This window comes from Marmota marmota, unplaced genomic scaffold, assembly GCF_001458135.2.
Source record: "Marmota marmota marmota unplaced genomic scaffold, marMar, whole genome shotgun sequence".
Lineage (NCBI taxonomy): Eukaryota > Metazoa > Chordata > Mammalia > Rodentia > Sciuridae > Marmota > Marmota marmota.
This window is the reverse complement of record NW_025999932.1, coordinates 29,846,529-29,869,887: the sequence shown is the minus strand read 5'-3', so window position 1 is coordinate 29,869,887 and position 23,359 is coordinate 29,846,529. Positions and strand designations below refer to the sequence as shown.

Here is a 23,359-nt window from a genome sequence, read left to right as displayed (position 1 = left end):
GTGTGAGAGAAAGAGAGAGAGAGAGAGAGAGAGAGAGAGAGAGAGAGAGAAATCAGGAATTTAACCCAGGGGCACTGAACCACTAAGCAATATCTCCAGCCCTTTTTCCTTTTTATTTTGAGACAAGGTCTTGCTCTATTGCTTAGGGCCTTGTTAAATTGCTGAGACTGGCATTGAACTTGCAATCCTCCTGCCTCTGCCTCCTGAGTCACTGAGATTATAGAAGTATAATGCTTTCTGTCGGGCATTTGAGGGAATACAAAGATGAATCCAACAAAGATCTGGGTCTCAACAGTCACTAAATAATGTACACATCTATGAATAATAAAAATTTAAACAAAATAATTGCCATAAGAGATGCTGAAGTAAAATACTCTGAAAGAAATTAATTATATCTGGGAACAAGATAATCTAGGGAGGACTTCTCTGGCAATATTTTTACATGAAATAGAATACAGCAATAGCAATGATGCTGGATTTGAAAACCTATAGATATGGGGAAGGGTGTATATGAATGCAGTTCATGTCAGATATTAAATACAGAATTGAAAAGGTTAAAAAATCAAACAAAATATACAAATTATAAAGCACTAAGTTAAATTTTTAATCTATTGGAAGTTAGTAAAATATAAACAGTTTGGTCAGTGAAATATGATCAGGAAGATAAATCATATATTAGTATGTAGAAGAGTTTGGAAGGGGAAGAGACAAATCATCTTTCATGAAGAGAGCACAACAGGAAGGATTTAAGCAGCCAAGTAAAGAAATTTTTAAAGGAGATAAATTTCAGAGACATAAGTAGGACTTGAAAATTGACATAGTACAATGAACAAAACTGACTCAAATTCCATTATTATGAAGAGGTCTTAATTAGAGGACTTTGAAACATGAATGGCTATGGGACTGGAGATGGGAAATTCAGTATCATATATTCTAAGGTCCAGAATGCAGAAAGACATCCCAGATGGCAACATCTGGCAATAGATGAAAATATAAAAATAGAGCTCTGAAGATAAGAGAAAGAGCAAGGACTATTATGAAATTGAATAAAAATTTCCAATGAAATATAAGCACCATGTAAGTAGAGATGTTTTCTATTTTGTTCAGTGTCATGTCCCAAGTTCCTATAAAAGTACATGACATATGGTAAATAGTAGTACTTACTGAAACAATGACATAAAAGATCAGACTCTATCAGGTCAAAGGACTGATCTTGTAGAAAACAGAACTAAACCATTAAAGTAAAAAGAAAATGCAGACAAGAATAAGAGAAAAACATTAAGAATCACAGGAAAACTCATGAAGGAGAAGACTACAGAAGTCATCACAGGTTTTAAGACAATGTGAATGGTGAATTACGCGACTATGAACAGAAATATTTGTTTTTACCTACCTTCCGTGGTTGAAAATCATACTTCACACAGTGCTGAAAACCTTTTCCTTTGGACTTCAATGATGTGACTATTAAACAGTTGCCAACAAAATGAGCAGAATAACCGACTCCTTTGCTAGTACGAAAACTATAAGGAATATGAGAATTATATAATAACATCTGATTAAAAGAAACATATATAACCATATAAGTGATGCCTATTAAATATTATTATTTTATACTAAAAATAAACCTTATTCAATATAGAGCAAGAGTTTAAGATGTACCAAAAAAAAGACTAAAACTAAAACATAAAAGGTTTATAACTAAAAGATAAAGAATTCAAACTGTAAAATAAAAAACTAATTTAAAATACCACAGATACTTACAAAAAAAACCAATATTGAACAAATCTACCAAAAAGAATTCATCTACTATTAATACCATCTTCAATTAGCAAACACAAAACATTCATACACAGTTCATATTTTCAATAACAACTTACTCTCTAACTCTGCTATATCTGTGAAAACAGCTTACAAATGAAAACAGAGCCAACTTTGAAAATAATGTGGTTGATTAAACAAAAGAGTGTATATTTATTCAAAATAAGAAAAATGTAATTGTCAAAAATTTTAATCATTATTTTTCAATGCATATGTTAATTATGCTCACAGAACAAAAATAAGTGAAAAGGCAAAGTGAATGAAATCTGTGGGTGTTATTTTTTCTCTCCTAGATCAAATCAAAGAGGAAGGTACTCCACAAGTAATCTATATTGAAGATAACTAGACAGGGAAGGTCAGCAATCCTTGACTCTTATGCAGTAATTGGGGAGGAAGGGAAGAGCAAGAAAGGTCAACCTAGAATCAATAGTAAAATGAAGAAAAAAAATTATTTAGCTGTTTTAAGATATATATAATTATCTAATAGGTAGTCTTGATGCCACATTATACAGTTACCACATTATACATTTACTTAAAGACACAAGTCCTAAAAGTAAACATATTACTTACCAATAAAGATAAGGTTTATCCTTATCAACATTAATGTTATTTAACGGATCCATACGAAACCAAGTGTTTAGGGTGAAGCCATTCTGATAAGGCCACTTTGCAATAGGAGGCAATGCAATTGCCTATAAGGCAATTAAAAAAAAAGATAAAAGTGTCAGTTAAAGGAAATGTAAGATCACTAAAGTCAAGTCTGACCTTACAGATTTAAAAAATGATGAAGGGATAAATATCAAAAAGTTATGAACTATAGAAAATAGAAACATTTTACTTAAATAATCTATATGTACTGTGTTGAATGTTAAAGCATTATGTTTTCAAATACATAGTGATTGAAGTTTCAGATCCAGATTACATATGGAGTTTCAGGCTATATTTCAAAACTCATTCTCTAGTTTCAATAATATACAGCTTTTTCTACATATGTCTCAGAACTTCCAATTTTTTATGGTTTAGGCTAGATTTCAGTTATATTTCTTTTGTCTAAAAGAGATTTAATCTTTGTAGTCTAAAACAACTGTGCTTGAGAATTATTAATGAAATTAATAATCTGTGTATTAAAGTTACACAAGTATTAGTGATAGTCCTCAAAATGTTCACAATACTAAAACAAAGGAGGGAAAACCATGAGATTATTCAGAAACTTAACCAATGAAACTTATGACCACAGAAGAATTCAGATCCACTCATAAATAAAAACAAAATAATGGAAGTCTCAGTTTATAACAGCAGTGAAATAAAATTCAGACATTCTAAGGAATAAATGAGGAAGTAATCAATCACTTGACTTAACTGTCAAGAAACCTATAGGTAGATTTATTTATTTTCCTAGAGGATATCAAATTCCTTCATATAAAAGATACCCATTATAATTTCATAATTGATGTCTTCCCAACACATTCTTCATATTGCTAATAATGGTCTTTCTAAAATACAAAAGTGGTTCCCACAATAAAAATCCTATGTATACAGAATAGTTCAAAATTTCTTCAGGTTATAAAAGATTCTTCATATACTATGGCTCCAACAAACTATTTCAAGGAAGACTTCAAGATGGCAGAATAGAGGAGGTTGACTTCCTGGCTGCTTCATGGCATGAAACCAAGAAAGAAGAGAGGCAGTTCTTAGAGAGGTGGGTGACCAAAAACGGGCAGCTGGGCTGGGGTGGGAACTTCACTGGAATTTAAAACTGAACATTCAAAGCAGTTCAGGAGGTTGGATCTAATAAAATAAGGAAGAAATCCCCAGCAGCACAGCCGCTGCCCCAGACAGGCCAGAAGTACCAGCCAATTCGGTCCTTCCGCAAGCAAAGTGGAGGGAAGGGAATTAATGGAACCCACATTTTTTGGAGGTCCCAGGTGAGTCTAGGTATGGAATACTTAGATATCAGGAACATTGCCCAACTAAATTGAAATGTAGACTGCACAATAACTTTGTGCAGGAAAGAAGCCACCATCTCTCCAGGTGGTGAGGGGAGGACAAAGGAAGGAACCATTTTACAGCCCAGCACTGGGGCAGGCAACTGAGGGAGCCAATTCCTGGCAAACTCGAGTCTGGCACAAAACACAGGCTCAGTAAACACACACTGTACAATACAGTGTGCTTAAGTGACCAGGAGAAAATCAAATATGGAGGGAGGTTTACACAGGGAACAACTAGTCATGGAAACCCACCCAGCTCTATGCTCCCCCCAATCCAGCCACTTGCAGGACCAGCTGGGAGAACCATATCTGGCTGGGAACTTGGAAGGGTAGGGGCAGGAAAGATTGTTTGGAGACTGAACCCAAGACCAGGAAATGTGGGGTCCGCAGATGATGTAGGAGGCTAAGAACTGGGTCACCCACCACACAAGTGGAACCCAGGAGAGATGCATGGAGTACAGTCTTCTAGGGTGGCCCTGCAATTACTGGGCCCTGGAGGTGCACCGATTTTAAATCTCCAGACCAGTTGGCATTCAGTGAAGAGCCTGGAGCCCACCTAAACTAAAGGCTACCTCCAGGAATTCTACCTACCCTGCAGGAATTCCACCTACTGGATTTACCTCTCTCACTCCAGCAATCTGGAAGGTGGAGCATTGTGCTTCAGACAACCCCACTGCTGAGAAGAGAAGCTGAGAATCTTTTGAACTCCAACAGAAAGAATTGTTTAACTTTTCAAACCATTTCAATTTGATTATCTTCTATTACCTCACCTCACATTTCAAAGTATACCTAAATATAATAACTATTCTACCAATTCTTTTACAGCTCTCCTTTTCAGACATGATGTTGCTTCTATCCAAAATTCTTCTCCCTACAAAATTCCAACTATCCCTCAATATCATGCTAATATGCCACTCCTCTGTGAAGTTTTGCCTGGACTTAACCCCAGCCATCATTCTCTTATCATTGTGCTCTCATAATTCTGAGTATCTAAATATACTCTATCACTTACATCCCCTTATTAGAGCAAGTTTTTTTTAATCTATCCATTAGCATTCAATATGTCTACATTCCCAATGTTATGACTTAAGATATGGATAGGAAAAAACACTTAATAATTGGCTATTAAATAATCTCAAAGTAGCCAATGTATATATTGTGCTTTGTAAAAACACATGTACACATACAGGCACACATGTACACACATACACACAAAAACATACAAGTAATTTCAAATAAAAGTCAAACTCTACAAATGAATAAAATGTCCCCCCCAAAAAAAATGTCCTTTCAGGTATTAACTCTTAAGCAATTGGCTCAGATAGCTTTATTGTCAAAAATATAACCTTCTTACTTTCTGAAAAACAAACTATTTCATTTATTGTTGTGTTTGCTAATAAAATGAAGCTTATTAGGGCCAGGGTTGTGGCTCAGTGGTAGAGCACTTGACTAGCATGCGTGAAGCACTGGGTTCAATCTCCAGCATCACATAAAAAATAAAATAAAAATAAAATAAATGAAATTTATTATTGTTTGCTAGAAAAATGCTTCATTTTCTTGACAAGTTTTTCACTGATTAACACCTCTATAAGTTTCTCTAAAACAGTTTCTCTAAAATATTGTTGCATCAAAATACCAAGGTGAATAGGCAAAATACTGAGAACACTGAATAGTAAGATAAATTGATGAAATTGTACAATCATCTAATGAATACATTAATTTCTTCTTAACTCCTAGAAACACACTGATACAGGTTTAGATTTGTGGTTCTGAACCCTTGCCAAGAAAAGCATAACATACCACTTTCACAACAGTACTTTTATATCAACAAAAGTGGCTAGTTACAGGACAGTCACCGGAGTATCCAAAAGCTTTCCCTTTTCCCCATTACTCCACATACTCATGCAATCCCTTATCCCCAATAAATCACCTTGGGTCTACCAGGCCTTAAGGTAAAACTAAAATAAAAAAGGAAAAAATGAACATAGGCTACCTTTGGAGATATATGATGAAAACTATTAAAACATACTATAAAACAAAATAAATAAAGGAAAATATGCTGTGTTCAGGATCTGCTTGGGAACTGATTCAATAATGTTAAGATAACCATTCTATTCTCTCCAAATTGTCGTGTTCACTTAAACAAACAAAATCACAGCAGGATTTTTAACAAAATTCAACAAGTTTATTCAATAATATAGGTAGAAATGCCAACATTGTGAAATAGCTAAAGCTATATTAAAGTAAAGAACAAAGTTATATTTATACTACCTAATTTTAAGAACGGTAACTATACATTTACAATAATAAAAGACAGTGTGTCATTGGCATAGGATGCAAATAAAGGACAAAAGGAACAAACTAGAGAGTTCAGAAATAGATCAACCTAAATATGGTCAACTAATTTTCAACAAAGGTGTCAAGTAATTCAAAGTGAAAAGGATCATATGTTCACCAAATGGTTATGCAACAAATAGATATGCAAACAAAATTTATTCTGTAACCTTGTCTTACAACATATAAAAATAATACAATAGGGACCATAGAACTGAATATAAGAGCTAAAACCATTAAACTTCTAGAAGAAAGCATAATAAAAATGTTGTGTACTTCATTTAGACTGATTTCTTAGGATACAAAACCACATTCCATAAAAGAAAGAAAATTTTAACTGGACATCATCAAAACCAAATCTTTTGTAGCTGAACAGAAATGTTAATAAAAAGACAAGCCAAAGATTAGAAGACAATATTTGACAAATATGTTATCTAATAGATACTTACACCTCAAATTTATAATGAACTCTTAAGAAAATAAGACAAAAACCAATTTTTTTAATGAACAGATTTGAAAAAAAAAGACAAAAGAATGAGCAATAATAAACACACTAAAAACACCTTAACATTATAAGATATGAGAGAAATATAAACACTACAATAAACTACCATTACATAACTACTTAATTTCTCAAAATAAAAAGACTAAAATTGTCCAGGTTACAAAATGAACTGGGACTCTCATACTGCTGATGGAAATACAAAATTTTCCACCTATGGGAAATTATTTCGACAGTTTCTCATGAAGGTAAATGTACATTTACCATAAAACATAGCAATTTCATTCAGGCATTTAACCAAGAGAGAAGGAAACATATGCCCATGGGAAGACAGCAACTGATGGGCTAGTTGCCCTAAAAATAACATAAAAATACATGTATGTAATGAAAACTTACCGCAGCACTACAACCAGGGAAATTGAAAAAAGTATCAGGACCATGTCTTTGTGGCATCTGATTAAGAACTGACAATAATTTTACTGCATGTCTTGGCTAAGAAAAGAACAAAACAAGAAAAATATCATTGTGCAAATTTAGTAGTAATACCTAAAATACCACTTCAGTCACTAAACTGTTTTCTAACTGGAGAGAAAATTAGCCTTATTTACTAAACTGTTTACAATGAAAATAAGTTCCATTATAAATTCAAATATGCAGCTCTCTAGGGACAAATTGTTGAACATTAAGTATTAATGGGCTGTTATTAAATACTTTTCCCTCTGACCACAGCTTACCCAGATTCCACTTTCTCCTCGAAGCATGCTGAATAAAAGCTTCAACTCCTTGACAGTGATGCTGTAGCTGGCAAGAACCCCCAACATATCAACTAGAAGATCTTCAAAGGAAAATAAAGTTATTCTGAACTCTAGTCGTAGGCTGCCATCTGTCAAGTAATATACTTTTTTGAAACATCAGAATTCATCAACTGTCACATATACATCTAACATAACTAAATGTCCTCATGAATAGCCCTTCTAATTAAGAATTTGCATATATATATATATATATATATATATATATATATATATATATGCCATATGCAAGAAAAGGCATTAAAAATATACAAAGGTACAAAGATTTAACATTGCAAATTGGTTATTAAAGGTTCAAATAAAAAATTGAAGGCTGACCATTTTTTCTTTCAGAATTATCTATTTTTTAATAAAATATGTTCTTGAAATATTCCTTGGGCTATTAGTAAGTTTGAGTGCTTGCTCTATATAGGTATTACTCCAAGTGGTTTATTCTCATTAACATCACAAGCCTATGAGGTAGGTACCAAAAAATATTTCCACTTAAAAATGTGCAAATTATGTAAGAGACAACTTAATCATATTGCCCAATAATAGATAGCTAGCAAGTTGTAGATCAGGATTGAAACTCAGATAATATGGGTGCAGAACCCTCATTCTTATCCACTAATCTATAAATGAAACTCTGATTTAAACAGTAATAATCATATTCCAATGTGAGTATTCATGTTCATATAACAGACACATCAGCTCACAAAATAATGAGAAAAAATTGTCTCTTGACTCTGATTACTTTCTTTGTACATTATTATTAGTATTTCAAAGTTTTGTACATTATTACTAGTATTTCAAAGATGTATATAATTAAATATGTAAGATTAATAACTAGAATTTGAAATATTATGATACCCATATATTTCCAAATAGGAATCTCATGTTTATTTTCATCCATAATTAACTGATTCTTACTTAACACCACAAGAAGCAATTTCTATAAAAACTGTGATAATGAGTATGTCATTTTTGAGAAAAATCTTTTAATGAAACAAAATGTTTCATCATTTAAATAACAAATATGTATGGAAGTGCTAGTTCATATAAATCATTCATGTGTCTAAGAAAGAATTCTAGATTAAAATCAAGTACTTTAAAAACCCTAGGGTGACATGCCTTAGTTTTAAGCAATTAGCTATAATGGCAGCCATCAGTGAAGATTTCTTAAATCTTAAAGATTTATATACAAATACTTAAAAAAAACCACTTTGCAATACATATGATGCATGACCCAGAAAGAAATCTATTAAATTTAAACTTAGTTACAAAAATTTTAAATTCCTTATGTACTGTACATGAAACACAATTAAGCAGCTTAGTTTAACTCTATTTTAGCAAGTATTCTTTTCTGGATAACAAGATTTTTTAAAGATACTACCAATTGTGAGATTCTATTATCAATTTATTTAAATGTTTAATTGCATTTTAGTGATACATTCACATTACTAAATTAAATGTAACTCTTTGAACTTAACGTATGACATGCTAGATAATACATTCAGAGATGAAAACCTAATATTGTTTGGATGGCTATTCACTGTTTCTTAATATGATGTTTACATTTTAATTTCTCTACTAAAAATTAAGATTTTCTGGTATGCATTCTCTTTTTTTATATCATTCCATTGACAGGCTCTTTTGTAAGAAATTGCTTAAAATAAAAAGTGAAACTTGTGTGTACTCAATATTATTATTTAGAAAAAAGCATAAAAGCTTTATATAATAGAAAATATCAAGACATTAAATTCTGGGATACTATCCTCACTGTCACTTTACATCCTAATCTCATGAATTACGCTTCCATGAACTATGAGTCACATGTTGCTGAATTCTTCTGTAAACTATATAAAGTGGAAGCCACTTTGCTTACACATACACATACACTTAAGAGCTTAAGCTCAGATATAAGGATTAAAAGATCACATGATATTCTATACAACATGTATACATACAAGTTTATACAAATAAATTCCAGTTAAGTAACTCCAGAATTTACAGAAGTACAATATTTTCTTTAAAAGGATATTTAAGAAATCTAAGTCTGAATCTCCTTTTTCATCAAGTTAGCCATCAGTACCAAATATAGAGAATGTTAAATCATGTTCAACAGATATATGCCACCTCAAAAGAAATTAGAAATTATTTTAATATGCTAGGAAAATCAATTTTTTTAAAAAAATTCACATTAAAAGTGCATTAATCTTTAATCAACACTGTTCATTTCAGTCTTTCTTACTTAATGGTTTGTTCTACAAATTTTGAAATTAATTAAAGCATAAGTCAAAACATTAAACTGCATTCTCTTGTGTCTGAAATACTTTTAAGAATCAGATACGATACTGTGAAAAGTCAGATGGTCACTTTTCAAATTATGAAAACACTTTTATGTCAGAAGATAATTATGCTGAAAATCCATGGTTTACAATAATCAACATTTCAAACTCCAAACTTATTTTCTGGCAATAACTGCTGCTCTGAGACCATCATTCAAAACATTCCTACTGAAGTGCATCCAACCACTGAGGGGAATTCACTTGCAGGAAGAGAAGGGTTGGTGGTGACAAGCCATAGATTTCAAAGTTATGATTGAAATAATTCTTAAAGAGCATAAAAAATGTTTTATCATGAAATTTATGCATATTTTATATTCTATTAAGTAATGTTTAACACAGATGTCCCCAAAAAAATCAAAGTACAATAAACACCTCCAAAAGATACACCATACTTATTTCTAAAACTTTTAGTACCTCCTCTCATCTGTCATACTGCCATATATGCCAAACTAAAGAGCAGAAAGCTGAGATAATTTGGTAAAGCATTCATTCATTATACAGAAAAGAAATATGCATTTTGATATTTTAATCATGTAAAGTTTTACTTATATACTACATAGAAAATACTGTTTATTTTCCTGATTGATTCCACAGAACTTACTTCACTGTACAGAGATTTTCTAAAACTTAGAAATGTAAATTACTAGTTAGGTTTGTCGTTTTTCACTCTTCAGGTTTTCAATTAATATAAAAGTATATAAATTTTCCATACATTTTTGTTTATCTTTTTAAAAATCAAGATAATTTCAACAAATCAATCTATTTTACCTACAAAATATAATGATAAGTACATGAGCTTTATAAATATTTTAATTGTACTTTCCTGTTGAACAGTCCCATACCTGCTATCATGTCATCTACAGCACTCATTTTCAGCAATACTTGTTCAATTAGCCCAACTTCTGTGCTAGTCTGTAAATTTCGAACACTTTTGCGTAGAATGGCCGTAAACATGCTCCATATTTCTGCTTGACATGTTACATCACAGTGCTCCAAAAGCTCTGTCATGCAAGTTATACTCTCAGCATCCTGGATAATAAAGTTCATTTCCAAATCAAATTCACCACCAACAAGCTGAAAGTAAACAGAAAGAAACATTAACTAGTGAGTTAACATAGGAGGTAATTTATAACAATGAAGTAAAACAACACCCAAAATTCAACTAGCGGAAAAAACAGCTTCACTAAAAATTTCAAATCTTCTGGTGTATAATTTTGATTCAAAGTTTAAGAACCGTAGATGTGAGAACTAAACCTACCAAACAGAAATCTGATTTTCACAAAGATAGAAAAAATAAAATCAGAATAATAAAGCAAACTTCAGCCTGTGATGACTGGGTGGGATTCAGGACAAATTCTTAAAAGAAAGGCGTGGCCTTTAAAAGTGATAATCAATAGAAAACACAGAGCTCACTAAGGAAAAATTTTAAGATGAAGTTTATTTTTTTATTTTTTTTTTTAAGAGAGAGAGAATTTTTTTTAATATTTATTTTTTTAGTTTTCGGCGGACACAACATCTTTGTTTGTATGTGGTGCTGCAGACACAACATCTTTGTTTGTATGTGGTGCTGAGGATCGAACCCGGGCTGCACACATGCCAAGCAAGCGCACTACCGCTTGAGCCACATCCCCAGCCTGAAGTTTATTTTTTAAAAGATTAGGCTTCAAAAAGATGTCACAGGAAAAGAAAAAGCTGGGTCTAATCACCACATATAGATGAAGAAATATGAAACTGATACTAGCACAAATAACAATAAATGAAAATGATGAAATAAATATTAAAAAATGAATTGAGCACAGAAATATGCAAGGTCTTATAAAAGATGTCTTTTAAAAGCCAAAATGTGAAATGAGATAAAGAAAGTTAATTTAACAGAAGCATATCTTATTTGTAGCATTATGACAAATGAGTTGAGAACTATTTCTGTCCCTAACAAATGCTACTTTATGTAGTGATAGACAAATACACAGAGTAAAATAATATAGTGATACTCTTTTACTATGTTGATCAAATTATACATGGATTATTATATTCATTTATAGGCATCATTCTTAAAGAACATTGACAAACTGGATATCCTCCTTTTAATCTAAAGAATGGAAAATTAGTAATAAAATAATAACCTTTTATGAAAACCTAAAATTTTGAATATAATAATTCATTTTTTAATTCAACAAGTGGTTTATTTGTTAACATCTAGAACTTACTGTTTTCAGAGCAATGATATATCAGTGGACAAGAAAAATTCTAAGGACTAACAGTATTAAATTTCACAAAGATGTACATGTATGTATGTACACTCTAAATTATTCCACAAAAATGGACATACAAGTTATAAAAAGCATAAAACAGAACATAAAATATAAGTAACTGAGAAAGAAGAAGCAAAGAAAAACCAAGATTAGAAACAGGCAGGAATTAAAATTAGGATCAAGAATTGAAATTAATTTCTATCAGTGAGGTATATACATATATGTAGATAGTAAGATATACACAGAAAAAAATAACAACAATACCACTATCTCACCTAACATGGCATTTAGCACTACTATAAGTGCTAAGCATCTATTAAAAAGCTATAAATTCTCTTCATCTTACAGATAAGGAATCACAGACAGAGTTGGATCAGAAAACAGGTAGTGGACCCAGGAATCAAATTCAAGAAATTTGTCTTCACATAAGCCCATACAGACAATAAAAATTTCATTTAACAATATATTAAAAATCTTCAAAATTAAACATTTTTCTCAAATTTTGAAATATTATACTCCATATATATTTTTCTCTGTTACAAATCCAAAATTCATCTTTATAAACAACTATTCCTTCTGCTAAATACTGACTTTGAACTGACCTAGATACCTTCTCTGATAAAAAGCTAGTTTCACTTCTATATCTGAAACAAATTCAACTACAACTATTTTTGGCTTATGGATGAAAATAGCTACAACAGTGATTAAAAGATTGGCTCAGAACTCAGACTTACTGGATTCAGATTCTGACTAAAACAGTCACTAGCTAGGAGACCTTAATGAATGAACTATTTCTGTAAGCCTCCTTACTCTATCTACAAAATAGGAATGAAAGTTTCTAACAGGACAGTTGTGAGGGTTAAATGTGATAATTGGGTTATAGTACTGAAGCACAATGGCAGACATATAGTTAGCATTCAATTAAGATTTGCTACTGTCTTTAGCAGCCCCATCTTCCAGGTAAAAAATGTAGTCATCTAATCTGATACACCTCTGAAGTACCAGGAAACTCGGCCAGCTTCAGTCTTGTTTCCTGCAAACACACATCTACTGTGAATCATGTTTCTCTTTCAGATACTACTTGGGTCTAAACCAACTCAAATATCACTTTTATCATGCCTGAAAACAAAAGAATTCCTATTTATTTATTATTATACAACAAAATGACTTGAGTCAACACTATCATGAATCTTTAAAAACCACTTATTAGGTACTAAAAGAAGTTCTCAAAAAATAAATCACATGAAGTAATAAAAAGGGTTGAAAATCAATAATGTAGTACACTTAAGAAGAACTAAAGTGAATAGATAATGACGGTTATATATATGAGCCTTTGAAAAAAAAAATGTGTAAAAATGTAAACACACTAAAAGAGGAGATCATTTAAGTATTTTTTAGACTGATCTCTTAATCCAGTCTTAACCTTGTTAGCAGAATGTGGTATAAGAAAGTGTCATTATAAAATATAATAGCAGAGATTGTCTCAACAGGAAGAAAAAAATCTGCTTTAAAAGGAATTTAATAATTAATTTTGAAATTCTAACAATCACGTTCTGATGAACACTACATTGCCATCTTTCATAGTCAAAAACAATGCCCCTTTTCTATACATCTTTTAATTACAAAAGAGTGTGGCTATGGTTCTCTGATTTCATGGTGAAAAATAGCAGAGATATTTATTGTAGATATAGACCTGTTTTCTCTAAAGAGGGTTAGTCTTTCTAGCTTTTATTACAATATTTCACACATTAGTATTAGAGACTAACTGTTGTATGACTATCTTTAAATATTAGACAAATAGTCTCCATTTTTAATGAGTAGTTTTATAGTTTTATTAGCAATTAAAGCATGTAAGAAAAAGTAGAAACAGTTGACTTATTATTTAAACAATTCTCCATCTGAAAGACCTGTTAAAAAAAGGCATAATTGTCCTTATAGGAGAAAAGTGAAGATAAGTCAAGTTAAACAACATGAATGAGGTAAATGGCAGATTGAGGATTCCAATTTAGATTAGAAAAGACACTTTGTAATGAAGTCAGATGGGTAGACTTAAGGAAGCAAAAGAGATGACATGCTTATAGTAGCAATATGAAGGGCAAAATGAGGAAAGAATGATTTCAGTGGATAAGAAATGAAACAACTGTAGGAAGAAAAACTAATTTGTTCACAGTAGTTTCAGTAAGAAAGCAGATTTTGAATACTGCATTACAGGAGAATTCTCTCTCTCAAACACATACACAAAAACTAAAAAAGAAATGAAAAACAGCCTGAAAGTTAAAGAATGTAAGACAGTAAAGTCAAAAAAGCTAAATATCAATAACAACTCTTCTTAGAAAAGATATGTCAAATCACTATACCATAGCATAAAAGAAAACCCAGAAATCAATTGAAATTTCCATGAATTTTATGTGTCATCATGACACTCTATTGGCAGAGTTAAGGGTTTCCTTTTCCTCCAAGACTTGTACTGAAAATTCTAAAAGGCATTACCACTGTAAGAGAAGCAGTCCACAATGACTCAACAGTCAGTCTTAAGTGAATTTATACAAAATAAATATAGATTAACTTTAACTTTTATTTACATGAAAGAAATAAAGTTTATTGAATTAAAACTTTGGAATATAATGTGACTGGGAAATACACTGCCAGAAAACACTAATTAATAACAAAGTATCTTGTTGATTTCCTTAAGTATAGAACCAAAGTTACTGAAATCTAAGGTTATTTAGTTAGGATAATATAGAATAATTCATCATTCATTAATTAAATAAAACTGAACAATCATTATTCAGTTGGATTTCTTAGCAATTTATTTACTTCAATAAAGTTTAAACTTAATAAACTGCTCATCACGCTCCAATTAACTCCCTAGTTTCTGCTTCCTCTACTTCCCCTTTTCTAATTACTGATAAAAGGTTTCTATAATGTCATTTTTCACTTCATGTAAAATTCTTTATATGCAATACTAGGAAGAGAATATATGCATAGCATATTATTCTCCCTGAACCCTTGGATTTTTTAACTTCCAAATATCAGTTTACAAACCACTTCACCCAAAAGACCTTCCCAGAAAGAGGATCTTTTTCTGAACTTCCATGATAATCCATCTACATCATAGCAATCACTACATAATCTTATAGACTAAATATCTGTGCCCCTCAAAATTCATATGTTGAAGCTCTACCAGAAATGTGATATATCAGGAGACTTGGGCTTTAGAAGGTATGATGGAATTAATTTGCTTAGAAGAGGAGGTACAAAAATCAGAACTTTTTCTCTCTGTGTTGTGTGAAAACACAGTGCAAAGGCAGCTATCTATAAGCCAGGATGAGGGGCTATTTCACAGAATCAAATCTTACAGCACCTAGACTGCAGGACTTCTAAGCCTCCAGAACTATGAGAAATAAATTTCTGTGATTTAAGCCACTCAGTCTCTGGTATCTTGTTTTACCAGAATAAGTAAAAACACAAGACAACAGTTGTTCACAGATTTCTTCCTATCACCCACATTACAACAAGCTTCTACAGAACAAGGATTATTTCTTTCTTACTATCCATTTATATATATTACTAGTACACTGCCAAGTATATATAAGTTATATATTCAATATTTAACTTACAAGGAGATGATAGCAGTATTAGAGGATAGGAAGACAGGAGGGAGAAATGCAGGCTTGAAAGCAGGTTCACTTCCATGTCTAGTCCCCAAGTCATTAGCCAGGCTTTACACAGCATTCTTTTTTTTTTTTTTTTTTTTTAGGATGCTATACACTTATTAGATTCTGGGAGCTATGAGCTAATCAGTGGATAAATCATCTCAATGGATTACTGAGTGCTAACAGTAGGCAGGTGGGGGGTGTATGGCTAAAGGAAGTAAATCACTGGGGACTTGCCTTTNGGGGAGGAGAGGAGAGGAGAGGAGAGGAGAGGAGAGGAAAGGAAAGGAAAGGAAAGGAAAGGAAAGGAAAGGAAAGGAAAGGAAAGGAGGAAGGAAGGAAGGAAGGAAGGAATTCTAGTGTTTTTCTAAAGATTAAATTCTTTAATAACATTCATAATCTTCCAAGTTCCAACCTCACTCATCTTCCTAAATTCACCAATTTTATCTATGTCACTGTTATAGTCTAGATATTAGGTGTACCCCAATTCGAGAACATACACAGGTGAAATGATTGAATTATGAAGCTTTAATCCAATCAGTGAATTAATCCCTATTAGGCAACTGAGTGATAATTGAAAGCAGGTAGGGTGTGGCTGGAGAAAGTGGGGCATGGAATATGCCTTTGGTTATATATTTTGTATCTGGTGAGTGGAGTCTCTCTGCTTTCTGGTCATTCTGTGAGCCATTTTCCTCTATCACATTTTTCCCACCATGATGCTCTATCTCACCCGGAGCCCCAAGGAATGGAGCCAGTTATCTACGGACAGAGACTTATGAAATCATGAGCCCCAAATACAATTTTTGTCCTCTAACATTGTTCTTGTCAAATGTTTTAGTCACTGAGCAAAAAAGCTTACTGAAACAGAGACCAACATATAACTCTCACTTTTTCTTGCTTTTCTTCATGCTTTTACCTCCACATTGACAAATACATTTATATGTACACATAAACAATTACCCACATATTTTATACTTTTCTCAAAATAATAATCATTAGAGGTTCAACTTAAATTTTACCTCCTCAGTAAAGCCTTTTGAAAATTTCGTTTCAAAATTAAAAATACCTTCCCCTCAGATACCATAGCACTTTTGTATAATCTATGGTGGCTTAACTATATATGACATTTACTATAACTTACATACAGGGAAAATATAAAATAAAAAGAGATATAAAAGCCCTTTAAATTATAAGCCATTTAAGAATATAGTAAGCTGGACACAGTGGTGCATGCCTGTAATCCCAGCAGCTCAGGAGGCTGAGGCAGGAGGATCACGAGTTCAAAGTCAGGCGCAGCAATTTAGCGAGGTGCTACGCAGGTCAGCAAGACCCTGTCTCTACCTAAAATACAGAAAAGGGATGAGGATGTGGCTCAGTGATTAAGTGCCCCTGAGTAGTTCAATTCCTGGTTTAAAAAATATTTTTTTAACAAGGAAATAGTGCAATTTCTCATCTCCTTAGACATCTAAATTAAGTGACTTTCATCATGCATTACATTGACAATGTTCCTTTCTAAAGAAATGCATTTCTCTTATCACAAAATTTCAGGGGAAATATTAAGCATGCCAACAAACCAGTATGCTTTCTTTTACTAGACAGTTAAAGTAATGTAAGCCACTGTATTATCCTTTTTTGCCTTGTCTGTCAGAAAGTTAAAGTTTAATTTAATAATCAAAATTTAATAAATACATATTTTTATTATCTCCTTTTCTTTTATGTTTTCCTACAAGCATTTTGCTTCCTTAGTCTACGGTTATCTTGTACTATGAGTTGATGCAAATATTTTTAGAAATGGGTACAATCTAAATTATAAAAGGTACAATCTAAGTTATTAATTTCTGATAGGTGTTTTTTTTAAATAGGGCCATATATGTATGGAATTTTATAAAGAAATACATAAGTGGAAACAAGATAACTGAGAATCACCATTTTGTGAATGCTTGAATGCTGCTATAAATATTATCTATTGTGTAATTTACATATATAGCTCCCTTTAATTATCTAAATCTGTGCAATGAGGGTAATACATGAGGAAATGGGTGTTAATAGTAGTTGAATAAGCTATTGAATATTGCAAAGTTAGTCTCAGCATCACAATTTAAATCCATGTGTTTTCAACATCATAAAGAATAAGTATCATATGAAGGAAAGAAACATCAGGTTACATTTAGAGGCAAATCAATCAGGCTCCCTTCTGGCTTCTCAATCCAGACTGTAAAATCAAGTTTTCAAGATATATCAAGCTCTAAATGAAAATAATTGCCAACCAAAATTGCTTTATCCAGCAAAGCCCTCTTTCAAATTCAAGGAGGAAATCAAAACTTACCATGACAAGTATAAGACTTCATGATCACCAAGCCAGCACTACAAAGAATACTCAAAAAAAAAAAAAAAAAAAGATTATGGCACACAGAGGAACCCAAAAACAAATCCCAAAGCTTCCAGATACATAAATATCAAAGAAGAGAGTAATCTTCTAAATGGGAATCAAGGCAGAATTAAGTATACCAAAAAATCAAAATGGCAGGAAATAACAAATACATAGAGATACCAAAATAGAATGTAATGGACTCAACTCCCCAATTACAAGACAAAGATTGTCAGAATGGATCAAAGAAACAACATCCAACTATATGCTGTATGCAAGAAACTCATTTCATAGGCAAACACACTCATGAGCTGAAGATAAAAGAAAAAAATTAGTCCACACAAACAGCCTCAAATCAAGCAGTAGTAGCTATTCTTGTTTCTGACAGAGCCAATTTCAAGCAAAAATTAATCAGAAGAGACAAAGAAGGCAACTATATCCTGATAAAGGGAACAACCCAACAAGAAGATATAATGACAGTAAATATATATATATACATATATATATGCTCCAAATATCAGTGTACCGATTTCATTTAAAAAATTACTAATATGAATTGTAATGCATTGTTGTCATATATAACAAATTTTTAAAAATTACTCTTTTACATTAAATCTAAAATACAACCAATATAATAATCCTAGGTGATTTCAACACATACTTATCACCTATAGGCTAGTCATTAAAACATAAAATCAATAAAGAATATTTCCATCCAAAATAATACAATAACTCAAATGAACCTAATAGATATCTACAGAATGTTTTACCACAGACAGCTGAATTTATCTTCTTCCAACTAGCTCATGGAACCTTTGCCAAAATAGACAATATTCTCAGAATGTCTTAGAAAATACAAAAAAAAAAATTATATAATCCCCAAATATCCTATCAGATCATAATAGAATGAAACTATAAGTAAATAGCAATAACAATAATAGAAACCACATGGAAATTGAACAATATTCTTTTAAATGAGGAATGGATCAAAGAAGGAATGAGAAAAGAAATTCTTAGAAACAATTGAGAACAGAGACAAAATGTATCAAAATCTCTGGGACAGAGAAATGATGGGAGAGGAGGGGAGGAGCAGGGGGGATAGGAAGGGCAGCAGAATAGAATAGACATTATGATTGATGTATGTGCATTCAATGTATGTATTATATGTCAAAATACGTTCTGCTGTCATGTATGACTAAAAAAAATAAAAATAAATCGTATGAAAAAAAATCTCTGGGACAGTAGGAAAGATGTTCTAAGAGGAAAATTTATAGGACTGAGTGCCTACATCAAAAAAATAGATCTCAAACCAATAAGTTTATGCTCCACCTCAAGGCCTTAGAAAACGAAGAATAAACTAATTCCAAAATCAGTAGAAGACCCAAAATGATTAAGATGAGCAAAATTAATGGAACTGGGGGGCAAAAATACACAGGATCAATACAAAGAAGAGTTGGTTCTTTGAAAAGATATATAAGGTTGATAAACTGTTAGCCAAGCTAACCAAAACAAAGAGAAAAGACCTAAATCATCAAAATTAGAGATGACAAAAGAGATATCAACAAAAATACTTCTGAAACCCAGGGGATAATTATGAATTATTTTCAAAATTTATACACTAATATATCAGAAAATCTAGAAGTTCCTGACAAATTTCTAGACATATATGTTCTATGCAAATTGAACCAGAAATATATAGAAAACTTAAATAAACCAATATATACTAATGAAATTGAAATAGCAATTAAAAAGAAAAGTCAAGGACCAGATGGATTACCAGCTGAGTTCTAATGGCTCTTTGAAGAAAACAAACAAATCTTCTTAAATTATTCCATGAAATTGAAAGGTAAGGAACATACCCATTCTATGAAGCCAGTATAACCCTGACACAAAACTAGACAAAGATACATCAATGACATAAAACTATAGACCTATAACATGAACATAGATGCAAAAATCCTTAAAAAAATATAAGCAAACCACATTTGAAAACACATCAAGAAGATAATGCCTCATGATCAAGTGGGTTTCATCTCAGGGACGCAAGGTTGGTTCAACATACAAATCAATAAATGTAATTCATCACTTAAACAGAATTAAGAAGAAGAATCACATGAGCATATCAAAAGATGCAGAAAGGCCTTTGATAAAATCCAGAACCCATTTATGTTAAAAACACTGGAGAAGCTAGGGATAGAAGGAAGTTACCTCAACTATCTATGACAAACCAAAACTAACACCATACTGAATGGAGAAAAACTGAAAACATTTCCTATAAAATTAAACTAAAATGAACTAAAATGAGCATACTATAGCCACACAATCACATCAGTGTTTATATTATCAGTAATCACAATATCTGAATTAGGGAATCAACCCAGATGCCTTTCAACAGATGAATGGATTAAAAAATTGTAGTATATATACACAAAGGAATTTCACCCAGCCATGAAAAATGAAATTGTGGCATTTTCTGGTAAGTAAACGGAAATGGAAAACATCATGATAATTCAAATAAGCCAGTCTCAAAAACTCAAGTGTCAAATGTTTTCTCTCACATGTGGAAGGTACAAAAAAACAAAGGAAGCCAGGCAGGTGGTGCACACCTGTAATCCCAGCAGCTTGGGAGGCTGAGGCAGGAGGAAGCCCAGTTTCAAAGTTAGCCACAGCAACTCAGCAAGACCCTGTCTCTAAATAAAATATTATAAAAAAATATCTGGGGATGTGGCTCAGTGGTTAAGCTCCCCTGGGTTCAATCCCTGGTACCAAAAATAAAAAATAAAATAAAGGAGAGGCAGAGGGGAGGATCAGACAGCAAAAAGATATAGGAAAGATCAGTAGAATACGAAGAAGAGATGGAGAGGGAAGAAGGGATGAGAATAGGAAAGAAATGCAGAATTAACTTTAAAAAACCATTCTATGTAAATATATAAATATTTAATATAAATGTAAATTTCACCATTTTGTATAAGAATCAATCAAAAATAAATAATATATGAGTGAAAGGAAGATCAGTAGAGGAAGGAGAATGGGGGGAGGAAGGAAGGTTCGAAAACAGAAGGAAATATGAATTGAAATCAAACTCTATGTATGTGCAAATTTGTCAAGATGAAGCCAACTAGTATGTATAACTATAACACTGTAATATAAAAAAATACCCCAGAAAGACCAAGCCCCAAAACACATATATATACTTCTACTAGTCATATAACCTCCAAGCTCTGTGGTTAACCATTAGCATACATGATAAATGATTTTTAGATAATTGTTTAATAAAACACACAAAAAATTATAATTTAGGCACAGACATAATAAAATTAAAGATCCTGAGAAAGGCAAGCTGAAAAGGAAATTACTTGTTTGTTTCCTATTTATTTTATACTAGTCCTCTCTACAAGTAATTCCTATTGCCAATCTTTCTATGGTATAAGAAATAACTATGCCCAAGAGTATAACAAATGCTGCTACAAATACAATCCATAAACCTCTAGAGAAGAGAGATGAAAACAAAGGGAGTGGCTATAACACAATAAGTGCCAACTTCAAAACATATCTTTAAAATATATTTAAAGCAATATGCAGTATACCAAAGCCACTATACCCATTTTATAACTATTTTAACAAAAGCTGACTATGATAACAGATAAAACAATGGATGATAACACAGATATATAACTGACTATAAAGCAGATGTAATAAGTACACTTAGCTGCTAGCAGCCAATTCAACAAGTAAAATGGAAAGTCTTAACTGCCAAACAATTATATCTGTTTAAATTCTAATTCATAGTTTAACAGTGAAAATCCTGATAATAAATCCACTTAATAAATAAAAGCAAAATAAAAACTTTACAAGTGAATAAAAACTAAGAGAACCCATTGTTCACAGACTTTTACTTCAAAAAATATAAGCTAGTTCTTCAGACATATAAGTAAGTTTTTCAGGCAGTAGGGAAATGATGGAAATTTCAATCCACACAAAAAAAACCAAAGGGCATCAGAATTGGTAAGGAGATTATTGAATACAAAATACTTTTCTCTCATATTTAAATGTTTAAAACATAACTGTCTAAAGCATAAAATAACAACAATGCATCTACTCTCTTCCACTGCAACAGATGATCTTTTCAGAATAAAAAGGGGATAATGTCACTCCTCTAGTCTAAAGTCTTTCAATGGTTTTTCAGTGCTCTTGTAACTAAATCCAACTGTGTAAGGAATATTTTCAAATGTACAAATAATAGATAACCAAAGATCAGATAAGAAAAACTAATAGTGTCTATATTCTATTTTTACCTGAATGTCAAAATTCAGTTATAACTATACCTGCTCATTTTGAAAGGATAAATAAAATCTGTACAAATAAATCAGTGGTATTCATATGGTTAGTCAAATAAGTTTATATAGAATTTGTCCAACAGAACATTTTTATAATAAGCATATAACTCTCAATTGTATAGAAAAGGTTTAAATGTAAAATTTAAATGTTTAGTAAAATATTTGTATAGCTATATGTAAACTTTCTAATGTTCATTTTGAGGTTTATTTTCTCATGATTTTTGTTTTTGCTGGTCACATGAGTTGAATTAAATAAACTTTCACTATTATATTGCTTAACATGACCACTTAGTTGTATAGAGTAAAATAATGCTTTACTTCAAATAAATGTAAAAACTAATATTGAGAAGAGTTCAAAGTAGTCACAGTTACTGTTTGTTAGCTTTGGGTTTTTTAATGATTCCTGGGTTTAAATTCAGAAGCTCACGTATCTCCTGAACATATGGATCATATTACAAAAGTAAACAAAAATAAATATCTACCTTTTTTAAAGTAATTTTTCTGCTCGTATGAGACAAGTACAATAAAAAGCTTATCTGTGGAAGGAAATTAAAATAAGTTAAAAGGAATAGGAAGTAATCATTTTTACTTTAAGTTTCATTGTCAAGTTTGTTATTTATGTCTTCCAGGATTTTATTTTGCAATTCTGGAGTTCAGGGGGAAAAAAAACCCTATTTGTATGTATAACTGGATTCATTAAACAAAATAAACAGATGTTTAAGTTTATTAATCCAAATCCAATATCCAGGATATTGGTAGCTCAGATAATGCCTAAAACATCTCACTTCTCTGAACCTTTCTTTAGAACTTCCCTTCCCAAGGAAATAACAAAAATTTTATATTATGGATGAAAAATCAAAACAAAAAACTTAAAACCAAATATGATTAACTAAATCTAAGAGTTGCCTTTTAACAGTAAAGAATTCATTCATATATATATATATATATATATATATATATATATA

The 23,359-nt window shown here is 31.6% G+C and overlaps 1 protein-coding gene across 12 annotated transcripts in view; it reads right to left on the bottom strand.

Moving 5' to 3' along the window:
* Window positions 1-23,359, bottom strand: part of Nbea (neurobeachin) — a 646,499-nt gene that overhangs the window by 559,375 nt on the left and 63,765 nt on the right. For 6 of the 12 annotated variants that reach the window (XM_048800828.1, XM_048800832.1, XM_048800829.1 and 3 more), the window contains exons 2-6: window positions 10,624-10,855; window positions 7,377-7,477; window positions 7,039-7,134; window positions 2,389-2,510; window positions 1,394-1,520 (exon numbers count right to left, since the gene is read on the bottom strand). In XM_048800828.1, coding sequence (XP_048656785.1) covers window positions 1,394-1,520; window positions 2,389-2,510; window positions 7,039-7,134; window positions 7,377-7,477; window positions 10,624-10,855 — 678 coding nt within the window. Of the gene's footprint in view, window positions 1-1,393; window positions 1,521-2,388; window positions 2,511-7,038; window positions 7,135-7,376; window positions 7,526-10,623; window positions 10,856-23,359 lie in introns of all 12 variants that reach the window. The other 6 variants (XM_048800824.1, XM_048800826.1, XM_048800830.1 and 3 more) reach the window with 1 other exon arrangement.